The sequence below is a fragment of the Megascapheus bottae genome, chromosome 7 (assembly GCF_031878675.1).
Source record: "Megascapheus bottae isolate mThoBot1 chromosome 7, mThoBot2.hap1, whole genome shotgun sequence".
NCBI lineage: Eukaryota > Metazoa > Chordata > Mammalia > Rodentia > Geomyidae > Megascapheus > Megascapheus bottae.
Genome location: NC_143515.1, coordinates 23,434,360 through 23,448,272, shown reverse-complemented (window position 1 = coordinate 23,448,272; position 13,913 = coordinate 23,434,360). Strand labels below are relative to the sequence as shown.

Below are 13,913 nucleotides of genomic sequence, written 5' to 3'. Positions count from 1 at the left end.
CCTTGCGTGCTTTGTTCCTCTTAAAGAGCAGATGACACTCAGAGCTTTCATTCCTTGCTTAGGAAAAGCTGTTTTCCATCAAGTCCTCCCTGAGTCTCTAAACAGACTACAAACGTGCAAATTAGAATTCTTTTAATACATATAAAAAAGTACTAAAATACCCATGTGTTCCATTGTGTTATTTGCCCTAAAGAAAGTGAGGGGCAGAGTGAAGAATCCCAGTGCAGCTCAATTGGGCTTTCTCCTAGGCTAAGGCATGCTCCCCCAACTTACCCAGACCTGTATTTTGCCCCTGGGGTTCCCAGCCCCCAACTCCTGCAGCAGGAAACCCCAGTGGTCTTGCTGTGGCACTGGGAGTAGAAGGCACCTGAAGGGCTGGCTGGGCAGGCGAGGGCAGGTGACCTTTAAGTACAATACTGTGGTGTCAGGGAGCTGGCAGGGTCTGCTCCTCTTATGGCACAGGTGGTGGGATGACCACTTCTCCAGGAGTGAGGAAGCCCACATCCCAACAGAATACTTTCTGAAAAGTTGTTTTTGGTACAAAAAAATCAATGCAAAGAAGATAAAAGGATGGGATGCTGTGGAGGCCGGCCAGCCACCCTCCAGACCTCAGATCATGGCGATGCTCTCTGGGGCACAGTTGAGGTGTGTGGAGGTGCTGCTGCTGCCAGAGGACTTGCAGGCCCGGCCAGAGGCTGGCTGTAATGCAGCCACCAGTGTGTCTGAGGAGACAGCCCCAAACTCATAGCTGAAGGTGCCATAGAAAATGAGGATATCAAGAACGAACACCCATTCACACAGGGCCGCCCCGTGCTGTAGCAGAGAACTTTCATGGACAAAGAAGACACCACCTGGTGTGTGGCTAAGGAAACATTTGGATGTGTGAGAACCTGCAATAACCACTCTGTAGTCCCAGACATTTAACCAGGCTGGGGTGAAGGATCAGACCTCCCCAGGGAAGAAAACCACATGGTCAGTGTTTGCTGCCATCTGGCCCCTACCCTCCCATGTGGGGTGGGAGAAGGGCTGAGCTAGAGGATGAGTTCCTCTTTGCCCTGTTCCAGAAGGATACTAAGGACCAGAGTGATGAAGGCGATGACAGCCAGCACAATTCGAAAGTAGGCCACTGCCAGGTCCAGGGGGGTAGTGGTTCCATGGTAGGAGAGAGCACAGTGCAGGCAGACAAACAGCAGCCCTGCTGGGAAGGCCACTCCAGCTCCAATGTAGTGCAGAGACTTGGCATAGTCCACCTGACAGAGGGGCTAATCTGTGAAGTGGTCCTATTCATCCATCCCTCCCATCTTTCTGTCTCCTCCTTTGTCCCTGCCGTTCTACCTTCCTAGACCCCCAGCCTTGAGGTGCTGCTCCTTCAGGCAGTTAGGCCCTACTAAAGGAAGTTCAAGGGGTGGTAGGGTAGGTTAGGGGCACCTGAAAGTTGCCAACCACCACGAGGCCTGCAGCGTTGGTACAGCCTGTGATGAGGGCTGTGGTGTTAACCCAGGAGTGCCGGCTCTGCTCCAGGAGCTGCCCATACCGAAGGAGGCAGATGAGGGCCACTGAGGAAAGAGAGCACACTGGGGTGAGCCCTGGGCCTTCCTCTAAACTCTTCTCCCCAGTTCCCCCCAGTTCAGCCTCCCAGCTTCCTGCAGCCTCTCCTGACTCTTCTAAGGACCAGAAGAGGACATGACAAATGGGTGGTAAATGGGTTTCCTCAAGGCTTAATGCTGGCTGTGTGGGAGTTAGCATCTAGTCTTCAAGGAAAGGGGTTGAGAAGTTGCCCTTTGGGTCTTAAGTCTTTGGTGCAGAAGGGCTCAGTGGAACAAGAGCTTTGGGGTTTTATGGGGAGGTGGTAGAGTTGAGGGATGGGCTAGCCTGTGAGGAGGGATGAAGGTAAAACTCACCCATGAAAGCACCCAGGTTTCCAATGAGGCTAAAGAGGCAGCTCTCAGGAGGATATGTGCCGCACTTGCTGCGGGGAGGGGTAAGGACAGAATGAGAGGCAGAAGGATCAGTGGCCCCTTTCTATGCCTATTTCTTGGCAAGCTGGCTTTTTGTTTTTTTTTTTTTTGCTGGTCTTGGGGCTTGAACTCAGAGCCTGGGTGCTATCCTTGAGCCTTTTTGTGCTCAAGGCCAGCACCCTACCACTTAAGCCATAGTTCCACTTCCAGCTTTTTTGAGTAGTTTACTGGAGATAAGAATCTCACGGGAACTTTTCTGCCCAGGCTGGCTTTAAACCGAGATCCTCAGATCTCAGCCTTCTGAGTAGCTAGGATTATAGATGTGAACCACCCAGCTAGCCACTAATTTATGAGAAGGAACAGGTCCTTTGTGAACAACTGGCTCCAGGCTGAGCCACCCTGATTCTCAATAGAGCTCATGAGTGGAAAGATAAGGGGCTATCGTAGACAGCTTCCTAGACCTGAGAGTCTGCTAAAGTTTGCAGCTGGTCTGATTTCTTGGAACTAGAACTTGGGTTAGACAATCAGAGAGTTTGAACTTAAATCCAGATGCATTCACTTACTAGCTATGCATGACTAACTCGGAGCCTCAGTTTCTTCACCCATCAAATAGTAGTAACACAAGCATCTTCCCTGCTGGGAGGATTAAAAGGCACTATACCAGCCTGGCAATGGTGGTTCATGTCTGTAATCCTAGCTGCTCAGGAAACTGGGATCTGAAGATCACAGTTAGAAGCCACATGGGATAGGTAAGTCCATGGGATTTTTTTTTTTTGTGGGGGTGGTCATGGGGCTTGAACTCTGGGCCTGGGTACAGTCCTTGAGCTCTTCAGCTCTACCTCTTACCCCTGAGCCACAGCCCCACTTCCTGTTTTCTAGTGATTAATTGGAGATAAGAGTTTCTCTTTCTTTAGTACCCAGTCTGGCTTTGAACCGCAATCCTCAGATCTCAGGCTCCTGAGTAGCTAGGATTACAGGTGTGAGCCACTGCGCTTGGTGAAATTCTTATTTTATTTATTTATTTGCCAGTCCTTGATGCTTGAACTCAGGGCCTGAGCACTGTCCTTGGGCTTTCTCAAGGCCAGAGCTCTACCACTTGAGCTCCAGCACCACTTCTGGCTTTTTTCTATGTATGTGGTACCGAGGAATCCAACCTGGGCCTTTGTGCATGCTAGGCAAGTACTCTGCCACCAGGCCAAACTCTCGGCCAGAAATTCTTATTTCTAACCACCAAAAAGCAAGTGCGGCCAGGAGTTTGGCCTAGTAGTAGAGTGCTTGCCTAGCATGCATAAAGATCCAGGTTCGACTCCTCAATGCCACAAACATAGAAAATGCCAGAAGCGGTACTGTGGCTCAAGTGGTAGAGCTCTAGTCTTGAGAAAGCCCAAGGACAGTGCTCAGACCCTGAGTTCAAGCCGCAGGGCTGGCACGCGCGAGCACGCGCGCGCGCACACACACACACACACACACACACACACACACACACACACACACACACACACACACACACACACACACACCAGACATGGGACTGTGGCTTAAGTGGTAGGGTACTAGGTCTGAGTACAAAAGTTCAGGGACAGCTCCCAGGTCCTGAGTTCAAGCCCAGGATAGGTGTATGCTTGAATGCTCGCACACCCCCACCTCCCCAAAGCTCTCAGCAGAGTACTCAGTTTGTAGTAACTGGTAAATAGTATTATTAGTAAGATGATCTTAGTATAATGATTATTCTAGAGATCTAAGGGTAGTTTTTTGTCCCCAACCCCGAACTCTAGGAGGATGGGCCTGGGGAAAGGGGGGGTGGTTAGGAGAAGATGAAGGGCGGGGTATGTCTACAATCTGCTCAGTTTCCAAGACCTACCTGATTAGGGGGACATCATCCAGGGTGCAACAGGTTTTGGGACCCCCTTGCTCAGCAGGGTCAGGAGAGCAGGATTCATTGTAGGACCTGGCAGGCAGGACACAGAGTAGACTAGGGACAAGGGATGCTCCCAGGTCTCAAAGAGGACCCTCTCCCAGACCTCCCCAGCAGGGCGAAAAAGCCCACTCCCCAGGGCCTGCCTGAAACAGAAGACAAACAGGTGACGGCATGGTAGGAAGAGGATAGATGGGCAGGAAGCCATGCCTGGGGAACAGTGTCAGAGCAGCAGTGAGGCCCAGAGTCTCATCTGGCTTGTGGCAGTTGAGGGCCCCAAAGGGGATAGAGATGAAGGGCGCTTTAGACAGGCTATGTGCAGAGTGCTCCATACCAGTTCTCCACAGGGCACACGTGGCGGTTCATCACGGCCATGGCATACCTGCAGGAGCACAACTGTCACCCTGCCTCCATGTCCCTCCGGGACCAGCACTCCCTTCTGACTACCTGAATTTTCTGGTCTCATTCAGTCTCATTATCCTTGCTGGGGACAAGTTCAGGGCAGGGGAAGGTCAGTTGTGTTGCCACAGAATGCAGCAGCCCCCACCTAGAGGCCCTCTTGTAAGATGCCCTGGCTAGAAGTTTGTCAATCAGGACAGTCCTACTGAACAGCAGTGGTGCCAGCTTGTCCCAAGGGGCTGTGTGCCCAGGCACCAGGCCAGACTTTGGAGACAGCCAGAGTGACCGTGGGTACCACCCTGGAGCTTACAACAGGACAAGGGGCTTTGTGTGTGCCATCAAGCTCCTGTTGGCCCCCACCAGCCTCACCCAGTTTACTCACACGGTCCATATGCCAGTGATGGAGAATGCTGACAGGCTGACAGGAAGGAGGATCCAGGCGGTCATGAGGGAGGGGAGCCAGGGTGGTGGTGTAGGGGGAGGACAACAGGTAGGTGGGAAAGAGGGGGCCGGCCCAGCTACCTTGAAAGATTTTTTGCCACACCATCAGCTGCTCTGGCCTGGTAGGGAGAGATCAAAGTCCAGGGTCTGGTAACTGACCCTGGGCAGGGGGAGGGGAAAATGGTCAGCTCCTCATGGAGATCTCCTCTTGGGTTTGTGAGCGTCCAAACTTTGGGGTGAGCCTACTCTAGGGTGTGGACACCCTCTGACATCCATCTGTGGCTTCCACCGTCGCCCAAATGCCACCGGTGCTGGGAGAGATTCAGACAGGGCTATAATATCTGGAAAGGGAGCCACTTTGCCTTTGCCGGAGGGAAGACTGGAGCGGGACAATCAGGGTGCCTAGGCCAAGTAAAGCCCCTGAGGGTGACTGGCAGCCAGGCGTTGGCACTCTGGCAGCCACCTGACCCCGCGCCCCGGCCAAGGGGCGGGTTCTCGCGGGAAACTCGACCTAGCCCTTGCTTGTGTGGGTGCGGGGACCCTGGCCTGGGCAGGAGCCCGCAGCAGGTGACACCATCCGCCTCCTCCGGGACCCGAGGCCCCGGGCCTCCCCAAGTGATCACTGGAACCCCGGGGAAAGGAGGGAGCCCATACGTACCTCCCCAGAGCGCACCGCCGCCGCCGCCGCCGCCGCCGCCGCCGCCGCCGCGCCCTGCTCGGCCCCCTCGTGGCGCGGTCTCCGGCTGCGGCCCTCGGAGCAGCCCTGAAAGGTTTAAAGGGCCGAAGGGCCCCGCCCCCCGCGGCCCCTGGCCGAGCCGCACCGCCCGCCGGGACGTGGAGTCCGCGGAGCCCCAGCCCCAGTGCTCAAGCCCCGCCCGAAACTACAACTCCCGAGCCCCCGCGCCCGCGTCACCGAGCAGAGGTGGGCGGCGCTCCAGCTTCGGGGACCCGGGCGCTGAGGACTGTGGCCTGGGGACCCTGACATCGAGATCCAGGCAAGCTGTCCTTCGGTCTGTCCCCGCGTTGGGAGACCCGGCGGCCGAGGCCAGCCAGCCTGCCCACTCCACTTGGGGCTGTCATTAAGCCTGAGGACAACTGAGCCTCCTCTGCCTCCGCGCCCATTGCCCATCGCCGCGAGGACTGGCTCCTATGTGTGGAGCTCGGTGTCCGCCTCTGTCCAACGTGAGAGAAGCAAGCACAAAACGGCTTGGCTGATCTCTTAAAAAAGAATTCCAAGCACTCCGGATTTGGTTTATGCTCCCCAGAGCTCAGCAAACTGGAGGGCTGCTTTCATCATACTTTTATTTTCGGACGTACAGAACACAGAGTACTGGCCAGGAAGTCACCGTGTCCAAGACTTGGCTAATCAACACTTGATACAAGGTGGCAAAGGCCAAATAGCCATTCCAATAAAACGCTGGCGCAGGTATAGAGTAGGTAACACGGCCAGGTTTTGGTAAACAGAAGGGAAGGCCAGAGACCCAGAGGAATCTGGGGAAAGGAAGGCAGGATTGTTTGGGAGATTTATCTATTATTAGCTTCACCAAAATGTGTAAGTCAAGAGTACTTGCCTGGGCATTCTTCCCATGGTTGATAGGGCAGGAATACCTTCTTTCACAGACTAAATGTGTGTGGCATTCTTCCCATGATTGATTGGGCAAGAAAATCCCCTTTCACAGACTAAATGTGTTTCTGGCTCTGCCCAACATGTATTGGTGTCTGAGACTATGCCTGGTCCGATAATTTCCCCTAGGCTACCTAGTCCCAGGGAATTGGGACTGGGAGATAGCCACAATGGTATGGCAAACACTATGTGCAGAAATGGCCCTGGACTATAGACAAATAGAACCGAAAAAACTATAATGGAGAAATCTCCAAGGGGTAGAGAGTATAAATAAGGCAGGGACCTGCTGGAGAGCCCTTTTCCTACTAATTGGTAGTTATGTAGGGCCAAGAAATATGGCAGTACAGTGATCACGGTACAAAAATACTGAACTAAATGGACCAACGTATAAAACCCAGACTATCCACTCACCCCAAGGACAAAAGGTACTCTAAATCACGCAGGTGCCATCTTTCTGTGAAGATGCATTCACACCTGAGCAGGTACCTTTTTCTTATCTGCCCAATGGGACTATGAACCCTGTAGTTTTAAATTTAAAGCAGCCTTAAGCTCAAATGTTCCTGCCTCTACCTCTGGAGTGCTGGTGTTACAGGCATGTACTATTACACCTGGCTAGCTTTATGACTTTTAACCAACCAATTATATTCTACCTAACTGGGTTTGTATCATGTCTGATCAACAGGGGAGTTCCCAAAGGATTCAAGTGGCTATTCTAATATGTTGTGGAATTAAGGCTAAACTATTAGTACCTAAGAACTGACACTGGAAGCAGTTTTAGGCTTACAATGACAATCTGCATAGCTACTTAAATTGAAGTACTCCAAAACAGAGGTTTCTGTGACAGAAAGTCTCAACCCTTTATAGGTCTTTGATGAGAAGAACCACAGATAAGTGCAGATTATCTTTAAAATTATAGGCTGGGTGCCAGTGGCACATACTTATAATCCTAGCTACTTGAGACTGAGAACTGAGGATTGTAGTTTGAAGTCAGCCCAGAGAAGTCCATGAGATTTCTACTTCCTTAAAAGTGGAGCTGTGGCTCAAGTGGTAGAGGACTAACCTGAGCCAAAAAGCTCAGGGACAACACCCAAGTACTGAGTTCAAGCCCCAGGATTGGCACACACACAAAACTCCCTTCTAACTCTAAGTGAGTCTAGCTGTTACGTTCCAGGCAGGACATCTCTTAAAACAGTTGAGCACAGCAAGAGGTGAGATTTCCAGTGCTGATTTTGTTGTGGAAAGACTTTAGGTCAAACATTTAATCTCTACTTCCCCGTGTACACAAATGATTTCACAACTCTTGACAAAAACAGGGCTGTAAAAAGTGTTTATTGGTTAAAAAATATTGTACTAAAAAATTAACTTCCTCCTATGATTTTAAGATAATTTGCACACTTCATTTTATTCATCCACACATACAAACATTGGAAACAAGAATAAGGAACATATGGCTTTTGTACATTTAGCACCATGGCACAGCCAGTGCACCCAGCCTCTTGTTCTGTTGGCTCTGGGGAAGGCAGAGCAGCCATTTACTAGGGCTTTCACTCCAAATCCTAGGGAAATATTGGTGGATGGACACTATGGCTTCTTTACCGTATGAGTCAAGAAGAGGGCAAGCATTCAGAAGAGTTAAATGTTTCAATTTGCATTCAAGGTGGTTTTTCCAACAGGCTCAGTGGTACTCATGTGTTCCTGTTCTTTCTACATGCAAAGCTCTCATTTATATTTTATTACCTGGGAACACACATTGCTGCCATGCATGGATCCTGCTAAATGCATAACAGGATCTTCATTACCCCATAGAGCTTCCACTAAACGCTTGAGTTAGTGTCTTATTGGTAGTGCTCCTTAGACGACCACGAGATAGGATGTCTCTTCTACTGGGCTCACTGGCTGGGCTGCAGAGGTTTGTATTCACTCAGTACTTACAGCTTTATAGTTTTTCTAGATTTCTAGGCTTCCCAGCGGTTTACAATTCAAGCTCTACGGTTTACTCTTGCATAGCCCAGGGCCTCTGTACACTAGCTTCCTTTTACCAGTAACATAATCCATTGTGGCCCAGGAAACACAAAGTCTTCAATCTAGACTTAGACTTCAGTCATAACATACTTCATTATTACAGACTTGCCATTTGCCTTTTTTTCTTTTTCTTTTTTTTTTAAAGGAAGCTAGAAACATAGCTAGCGAAATGAGTGTTGATTCTGAAGTCACCTGCTTGGAGGTTCCACCTGGTCCAACATGGCTGCCACTACACCACACAGAGGGCAGTCTTCTTGGGGTCATTTCAAGAACTGTAAGAAATGTTCTGGACATGTTCCTTGATGGAAACGTACTCCTTTTCTTTTCTTTTTTTTTTTTGGTGGGTCATGTGGCTTGAGCTCTGGGCCCGGGGACTGTCTCTGAGCTCTTCAGCTCAAGGCTACCACCTTACCACTGGGCCTGGGCACTGTCCTTGAGCTCCATAGCTTAAGGCTACCGCCCTAGCCCTGGAGCCACAGCCCCACTTCCCATTTTCCTAATGATTAATTGGAGATAAGAGTCTCATGGTTTTTTGAACCATAATCCTCAGATCTCAGCCTCCTGAGTAGCTAGGATTACAGGCATGAGCTACCATGCCCAGCTTTTTTTTTTTTTTTATAGATGAAAGATGTCTGGTGGCAGGTCTGGCAAGCTGCCAAGTATCTCTTGGACCTCAGAAGAGGAGTGGTAGTAAGCAATGAGGTTGTACTGTTAGGCAAGAGGCATTTCAGGCACATGTGGAGACAAACACATCAGCTCCAACAGGCCTACCTTTTGCATAAGGACTGCTGCTTTATTTACTCATATTGCAAAAACTAGTTAAGAACTAAAGAGTCCTTTCTTGGGGAGAAAATGCATTTGATAAAGTGCCTCAAGGGAAAAAAAATGTTTTAGTACTAAGGGTTTTCCTTTAGTTTCCTACCTGAGGTCTTATGTGTGTGAGCAAACATATAGAAGGACACAATACTTCATACTAATTGCTGTCTTTAACCTCTTCTCTTCTTGAGAAACAAGAATGAAGGCTGAAACTTATCTGCCCTCAAATGCTTCAGGTTTTCTTTCTAGGTTCTATAAAACCAGAAAGTATGTGATCCAGCTCTGAGAAGACAGACCTCAAAAGTATTTCCAGGTTGAGAAGCCAAAGAGGGAAATCCTAGATTGTAAGTCATAAAATCAGCTGAAAAGCTGGAGGATTAAAATGACTGGTCTTCTGACTTGCAGGAAGAGGGGGGTGGAGTTTGGCAGGGCCTCCATGCCTCAGAACGATAGTATAAGTCCAAAGGCACTTCTTGCATAGTTACATAAGCAGAGGGCAAAGACTTTCTCCTTGAAAGCAGAATGGAGTCCAGGACTGCCAAGTATAAGGCACTTAATCCTGGGCCAGTGCTGCGTCCCCTTTACCTTCACTGGCCACCCTAGTATTCCTCTGGCACAATCTAACGATGTTTAATGTTTTAATAGCATAGATGAAGTAAGTAGCTGCCTTGATCCTTTTTGTGTCAGTGTCATGGATCCAAGACACAAAACAATAAAACTCTGAGGTGCTTTTAAAGAGAAAATCTGCTGAGATGAAGCAGCCAGACTGATCTTGAGACCCTCATACAGAGAAGTCCCTAAAGCAGGGGGCTTGGGTTCAGTTAAGCTCACAGGCTTACAGCCCACATTTCAAGTTATTAAGGTCAAGATCATTTGCTGGAAAACTAAAGTTGAAACTCTGGTGCACAGAGTAGCGTGTAGACTTTAGACCTTAGCCGAGTCCTGCATAAGGAAAAACCGTTCTCTAGAGGAGAGCAGCACTACTGCTAGGGATCATCTTTTCTTATTTTTAATTTTTTTCTGAGATAGGATGTACCCTAGGCTGGCTTTGAACTCATGGTCTTCCTATCTCCACCTCCCGAATGAGGGAATTACAGATGTGTGTCCCCATGTCTGAGTTTTTCTGGGGATTTTTACCTTAAGGATCAGTTACTTACTCTTGGGAGTTAAAAGAGTTTGAGAAAGGAAGGGATGGAGAAGAAGGTATTCATTGGGAGGGGGAAGGAGAGAAGGGAAGAGAGAAAGAGGGGAGGGAGGAGAGAGGACAGAGTCAGAAATTAGAGCTTCAAAAAGTCAGTTATTGCTAGTGTTGAGTTTCCCTTGGTATGCATGCTCAACTATGAAGTAACCATTGGTAAGTCACTGTTCAACTTGTTTTCATAATTCCCCTTTTGTCTGAGCAGACCATAGCCTGCTCACAGCTAGGGGCTGAGGTCAAAAGTTGTAATTCTGTAGCCTTAGCTAAAGCAAGTTTTGGGGCCATTGTTAAATTTAGTTCCAGCTTTTCTTCTGAGGTCTTCTATCTAGAAACTAAAAAACAATGAAGCATGAGCAACTTGGAAAAGCCATGGAAGAGAAAGAGACATGCTTCCAAGTAGGCTTCAAAAACAAAGTTCTCCCACTTTATTGGTATCAGCATTACTTGGAGAACTTGTTAGAAAAGCAAAGTCTCCCTACACCCAAAGTCCTGAGCAGAGGTGGGGGGAACTATGGCTTCTACCTGAGACAAAAAAGAGGAAGGAACAAAGAAACAATAGGGGGAAAAACAAACAAACAAAAAACATGAAGACCCTTAAGATAACAAATAGGGATCGAGGGGCTGAGTGGAACATGGCTCATGGAGTGGCCAGATGACCTCAGTGATCAGCACCATGTTGGCAAAAGGTTTCCTTTACCCTGGTTCTCTGTCAACCTTTGCTTTCAGAACAGCAAATAGCAAAACAAAATTTTCAAAACAATTCCAGAAAAATAGCCTGGGCACATGGCCAAGATACAAGAAAGAATAGCAGCCAGAGAGGTAGACCGTACGTTGTCTGCAACACCCTCATGGATATAGCAGCTCTACAGGGTCTCAAGATCAGACAGACTGGTTCTGGCACTCCCAAACTAGGGGTGAGTTCCCTGCGCAGAATTCTTCCAAATGCAGTGAATCCAGTCTGGAGAGAAAGCCTTCAACCTGGTTAGTGTTGACTCTGACGCTTTGCAATCTCCTCCTGGATACGCAACTTGAGGGCCTCTTGCATGGGTGCATCCAGAGGTGTGTGTGCTGACACCTCCTCACTCACCCTTCCTGGGTCATCATCCTATGCAAAAGAAGAGTCAGGAAGCTCAGGGCCTGGTCTCTTCCAGAAAGGTGACCTGCCTTGAGTCTACATAACACTCACAGAACACCACTTGGCTCCTGGCTTCCTGCTGACACCTGCCATTTATCAGGTGTCCACTGTGATCATGAATCTCAACTGGGGACCATAAGTCCTCCCTGTTCTCCCTACTGACAATTATTGGAACAAGTTGTCTGCAAAGCATCACCCAGAAGTCCTCTATTCCCCTGTGGACAAGAAACTTCCCTTTGGCTCTAGGTAAATAATGAACAGTTCAGGGGTTGGCTGTGATTTCTTCTATGACTCAACATCTTCAGGTTGTAGCTGTATTTAGTAAGCATACCTGATACACGATAACTGATGTGACCTCTCCACTGTCCGCCTCATATTCTAAGCAGAAGAGCTGACGTCCAGGAGGCTCTAGCTCGGAGCTGCCACTACTGCTGCTATCACCGGACTCTTCACAGTCTGGGTTGACAAGATGGTTAGAGGCATCTAGAAGGATGAACCAGAGTGAGAGGGAAGAGGGGGATGCTGCTGAAACCCCTGTCATCTCTGTCCACTGAGTTGATTTAGGACAACTTAATTACAAAGAAGCTCCAGTCTTCAGAGAGGGCTTCATGTGTGTGTGTTGTACTGCTAATCTTTGTATCCGTGTGCGTGTGTGTGTGTGTGCGCGCGCGTGCGTGTGTGTGTTGTACTGCTAATCTTTGGATCCCTGACAGGCATGCTCTAACAGACAGGACTGGAAGCTAGTGGAAGGATGAATGATATCTGTTTGGGTTCAAATCCAAGCACTACCATTTACTACAAGCTAAGATCTTGGGCATATTACTTAACCTCTCCGTGCCTGCTGCCTGATGGTGAAAACAGAATTAATGGCAGTTTTCCACGTATGGGTTTCTAGAGACTTAATAGATGAAAAATCTAAAAAGCACTGCAAGGTACAGTTAACAAACTTAGTTTCGCGAATCAGTTACTGTGGTTTCTAGGTAGCAAGGAAGCTGGGGAGAAGACTGTTTTTGTGGGGTGATTCTACATGCTCCGATTACTTGCTTGTGAGGCAGAGTGGGATAGTGGGAATGCAGTATGGTGGGACAAACAAGCGCTTCCTTGCCGGTTCCCGGTACCCTCTGCGACAGAGATGCTTAACCGAGGGCGGGGGTGGGGGATGAGGAGGGGGAGGCGTGAGAGTCTCCGCGCGGAGACCCAGGAGCGTTGAAGTGGAGGCTCCATGGGGGATCGAGGGACGCTGAACGCTGGGTTGGGCAGCGGGGTTCTCCCTGCAGAGAAGAAGGGGTGCGCCGCAGGAAGGGCAGAGGCGGGGCGGCATCTCACCTCGGTGTCGCGGCAGGTACACTTGCAGGTCGGGTTTGCGAGGCCGTGTCGGCGCAGGCGTGTGCCGCCTCCTCGCCTTCTCCTTGGCCGCCTGTTTCACCTTCTTGTCGTAGTCGTCCCTGCGGGGAGCCGGGCGGGAGTCAGGGACTGCCGCACAGGGTCAGCCCGGGCCAGGGGTGACGAGAGCAGGGCGGGACGGTACCGAGCGATCTGGTTCCGTCGGATGTGGTGCACGAAGCCATGGTTCATGTCCAGACGCCCGCCAGGCTTGCAACACAGCCCCGGCCCGGGATCCGGCGCCGCCTCCATGGGAAATCCTGGGCAAAGAACCTTAGCGGCTTCAACTGCCCAAACGGCACCGTCCCTCCGGAACCCCAGACTGCTGCTCGCACCGCTTCCGGCCCCGAATCTCGACTTCCGGTCCCGAATCCCGACTTCCGCTCCCATGAGGGCTGGCGGGGCCGAGCAGGGCCGCGCGGAGTTAGCGCCGCGGAGGGGTGGGGTTTCCGCCGCGAGGGCGGGGCTTCTGATTTCATGGTAGTGGCAGCTTTGGGAAAGGGGATTTCAGCTTTAAAAAGGTAAATCAGGACGTACGGAAACATGCAAACCAAACAGAACAGCCATCACTCATTAACATCACTTTTGTTTTTCTGGGACTCTATCACCAATTTTGTGACTTTGGTGTAGCCTTACGATGCCTCAGTGTCCTCCATTTGTAAGTGGGAACAGGGACAGTTATCACTATGAATTGTTGATGAGGCTGAAAAGTGCTTATACTTGGCTCGGAAGACTTTCCGGCTTCAACCACTCCCCTCACCCCTCACCCCAGACCCACTATATTGCCCATTTGCAAGTCGCTTGGATGCGAAGATGACTTAAACTGTCCCCACAGAAGGAGCCAGGACTTTAGAGGGCCTAGCATAGATTATTTTGAGGCCTCCTTAAAAAAAAAAAAAAAAAAAATCAAAACCAGGAATTCGTGATTAGAAAAGGGGCAAATTCTGTGCATCCACGAAATGGAACACTACAACGCAAGCCAAAGGAATGAGCGGTCCAAACACTTCACCAGAAGGGGATTC

At 49.9% G+C, this 13,913-nt stretch overlaps 2 protein-coding genes across 3 annotated transcripts; both read right to left on the bottom strand.

Annotated features, from left to right (window-relative positions):
* Positions 1 to 115: 115 nt before the first annotated feature.
* On the bottom strand, positions 116 to 5,407 carry Tmem150a (transmembrane protein 150A). 2 transcript variants are annotated; one of them, XM_090336571.1, is made up of 8 exons: positions 5,372 to 5,407; positions 4,655 to 4,832; positions 4,208 to 4,255; positions 3,820 to 3,906; positions 1,902 to 1,969; positions 1,429 to 1,556; positions 1,073 to 1,250; positions 116 to 851 (listed from the first exon to the last, which is right to left on the bottom strand). In XM_090336571.1, exons 2-8 carry the CDS (start codon positions 4,717 to 4,719, stop codon positions 610 to 612), a joined length of 816 nt encoding a protein of 271 aa, XP_090192697.1. In that variant the 5' UTR covers positions 4,720 to 4,832; positions 5,372 to 5,407; the 3' UTR covers positions 116 to 609. The 2 variants fall into 2 exon arrangements, with proteins under 2 accessions (XP_090192697.1, XP_090192698.1); XM_090336572.1 differs by lacking the exon at positions 5,372 to 5,407 and having other exon boundaries at positions 116 to 520; positions 609 to 851; positions 4,655 to 5,319.
* Positions 5,408 to 8,896: 3,489 nt separating this feature from the next.
* Positions 8,897 to 13,227, bottom strand: C7H2orf68 (chromosome 7 C2orf68 homolog). Its single transcript, XM_090336570.1, has 4 exons — positions 13,037 to 13,227; positions 12,835 to 12,953; positions 11,840 to 11,991; positions 8,897 to 11,478 (listed from the first exon to the last, which is right to left on the bottom strand). Exons 1-4 carry the CDS (start codon positions 13,141 to 13,143, stop codon positions 11,356 to 11,358), a joined length of 501 nt encoding a protein of 166 aa, XP_090192696.1. The 5' UTR covers positions 13,144 to 13,227; the 3' UTR covers positions 8,897 to 11,355.
* Between the last annotated feature and the right edge of the window lie 686 nt (positions 13,228 to 13,913).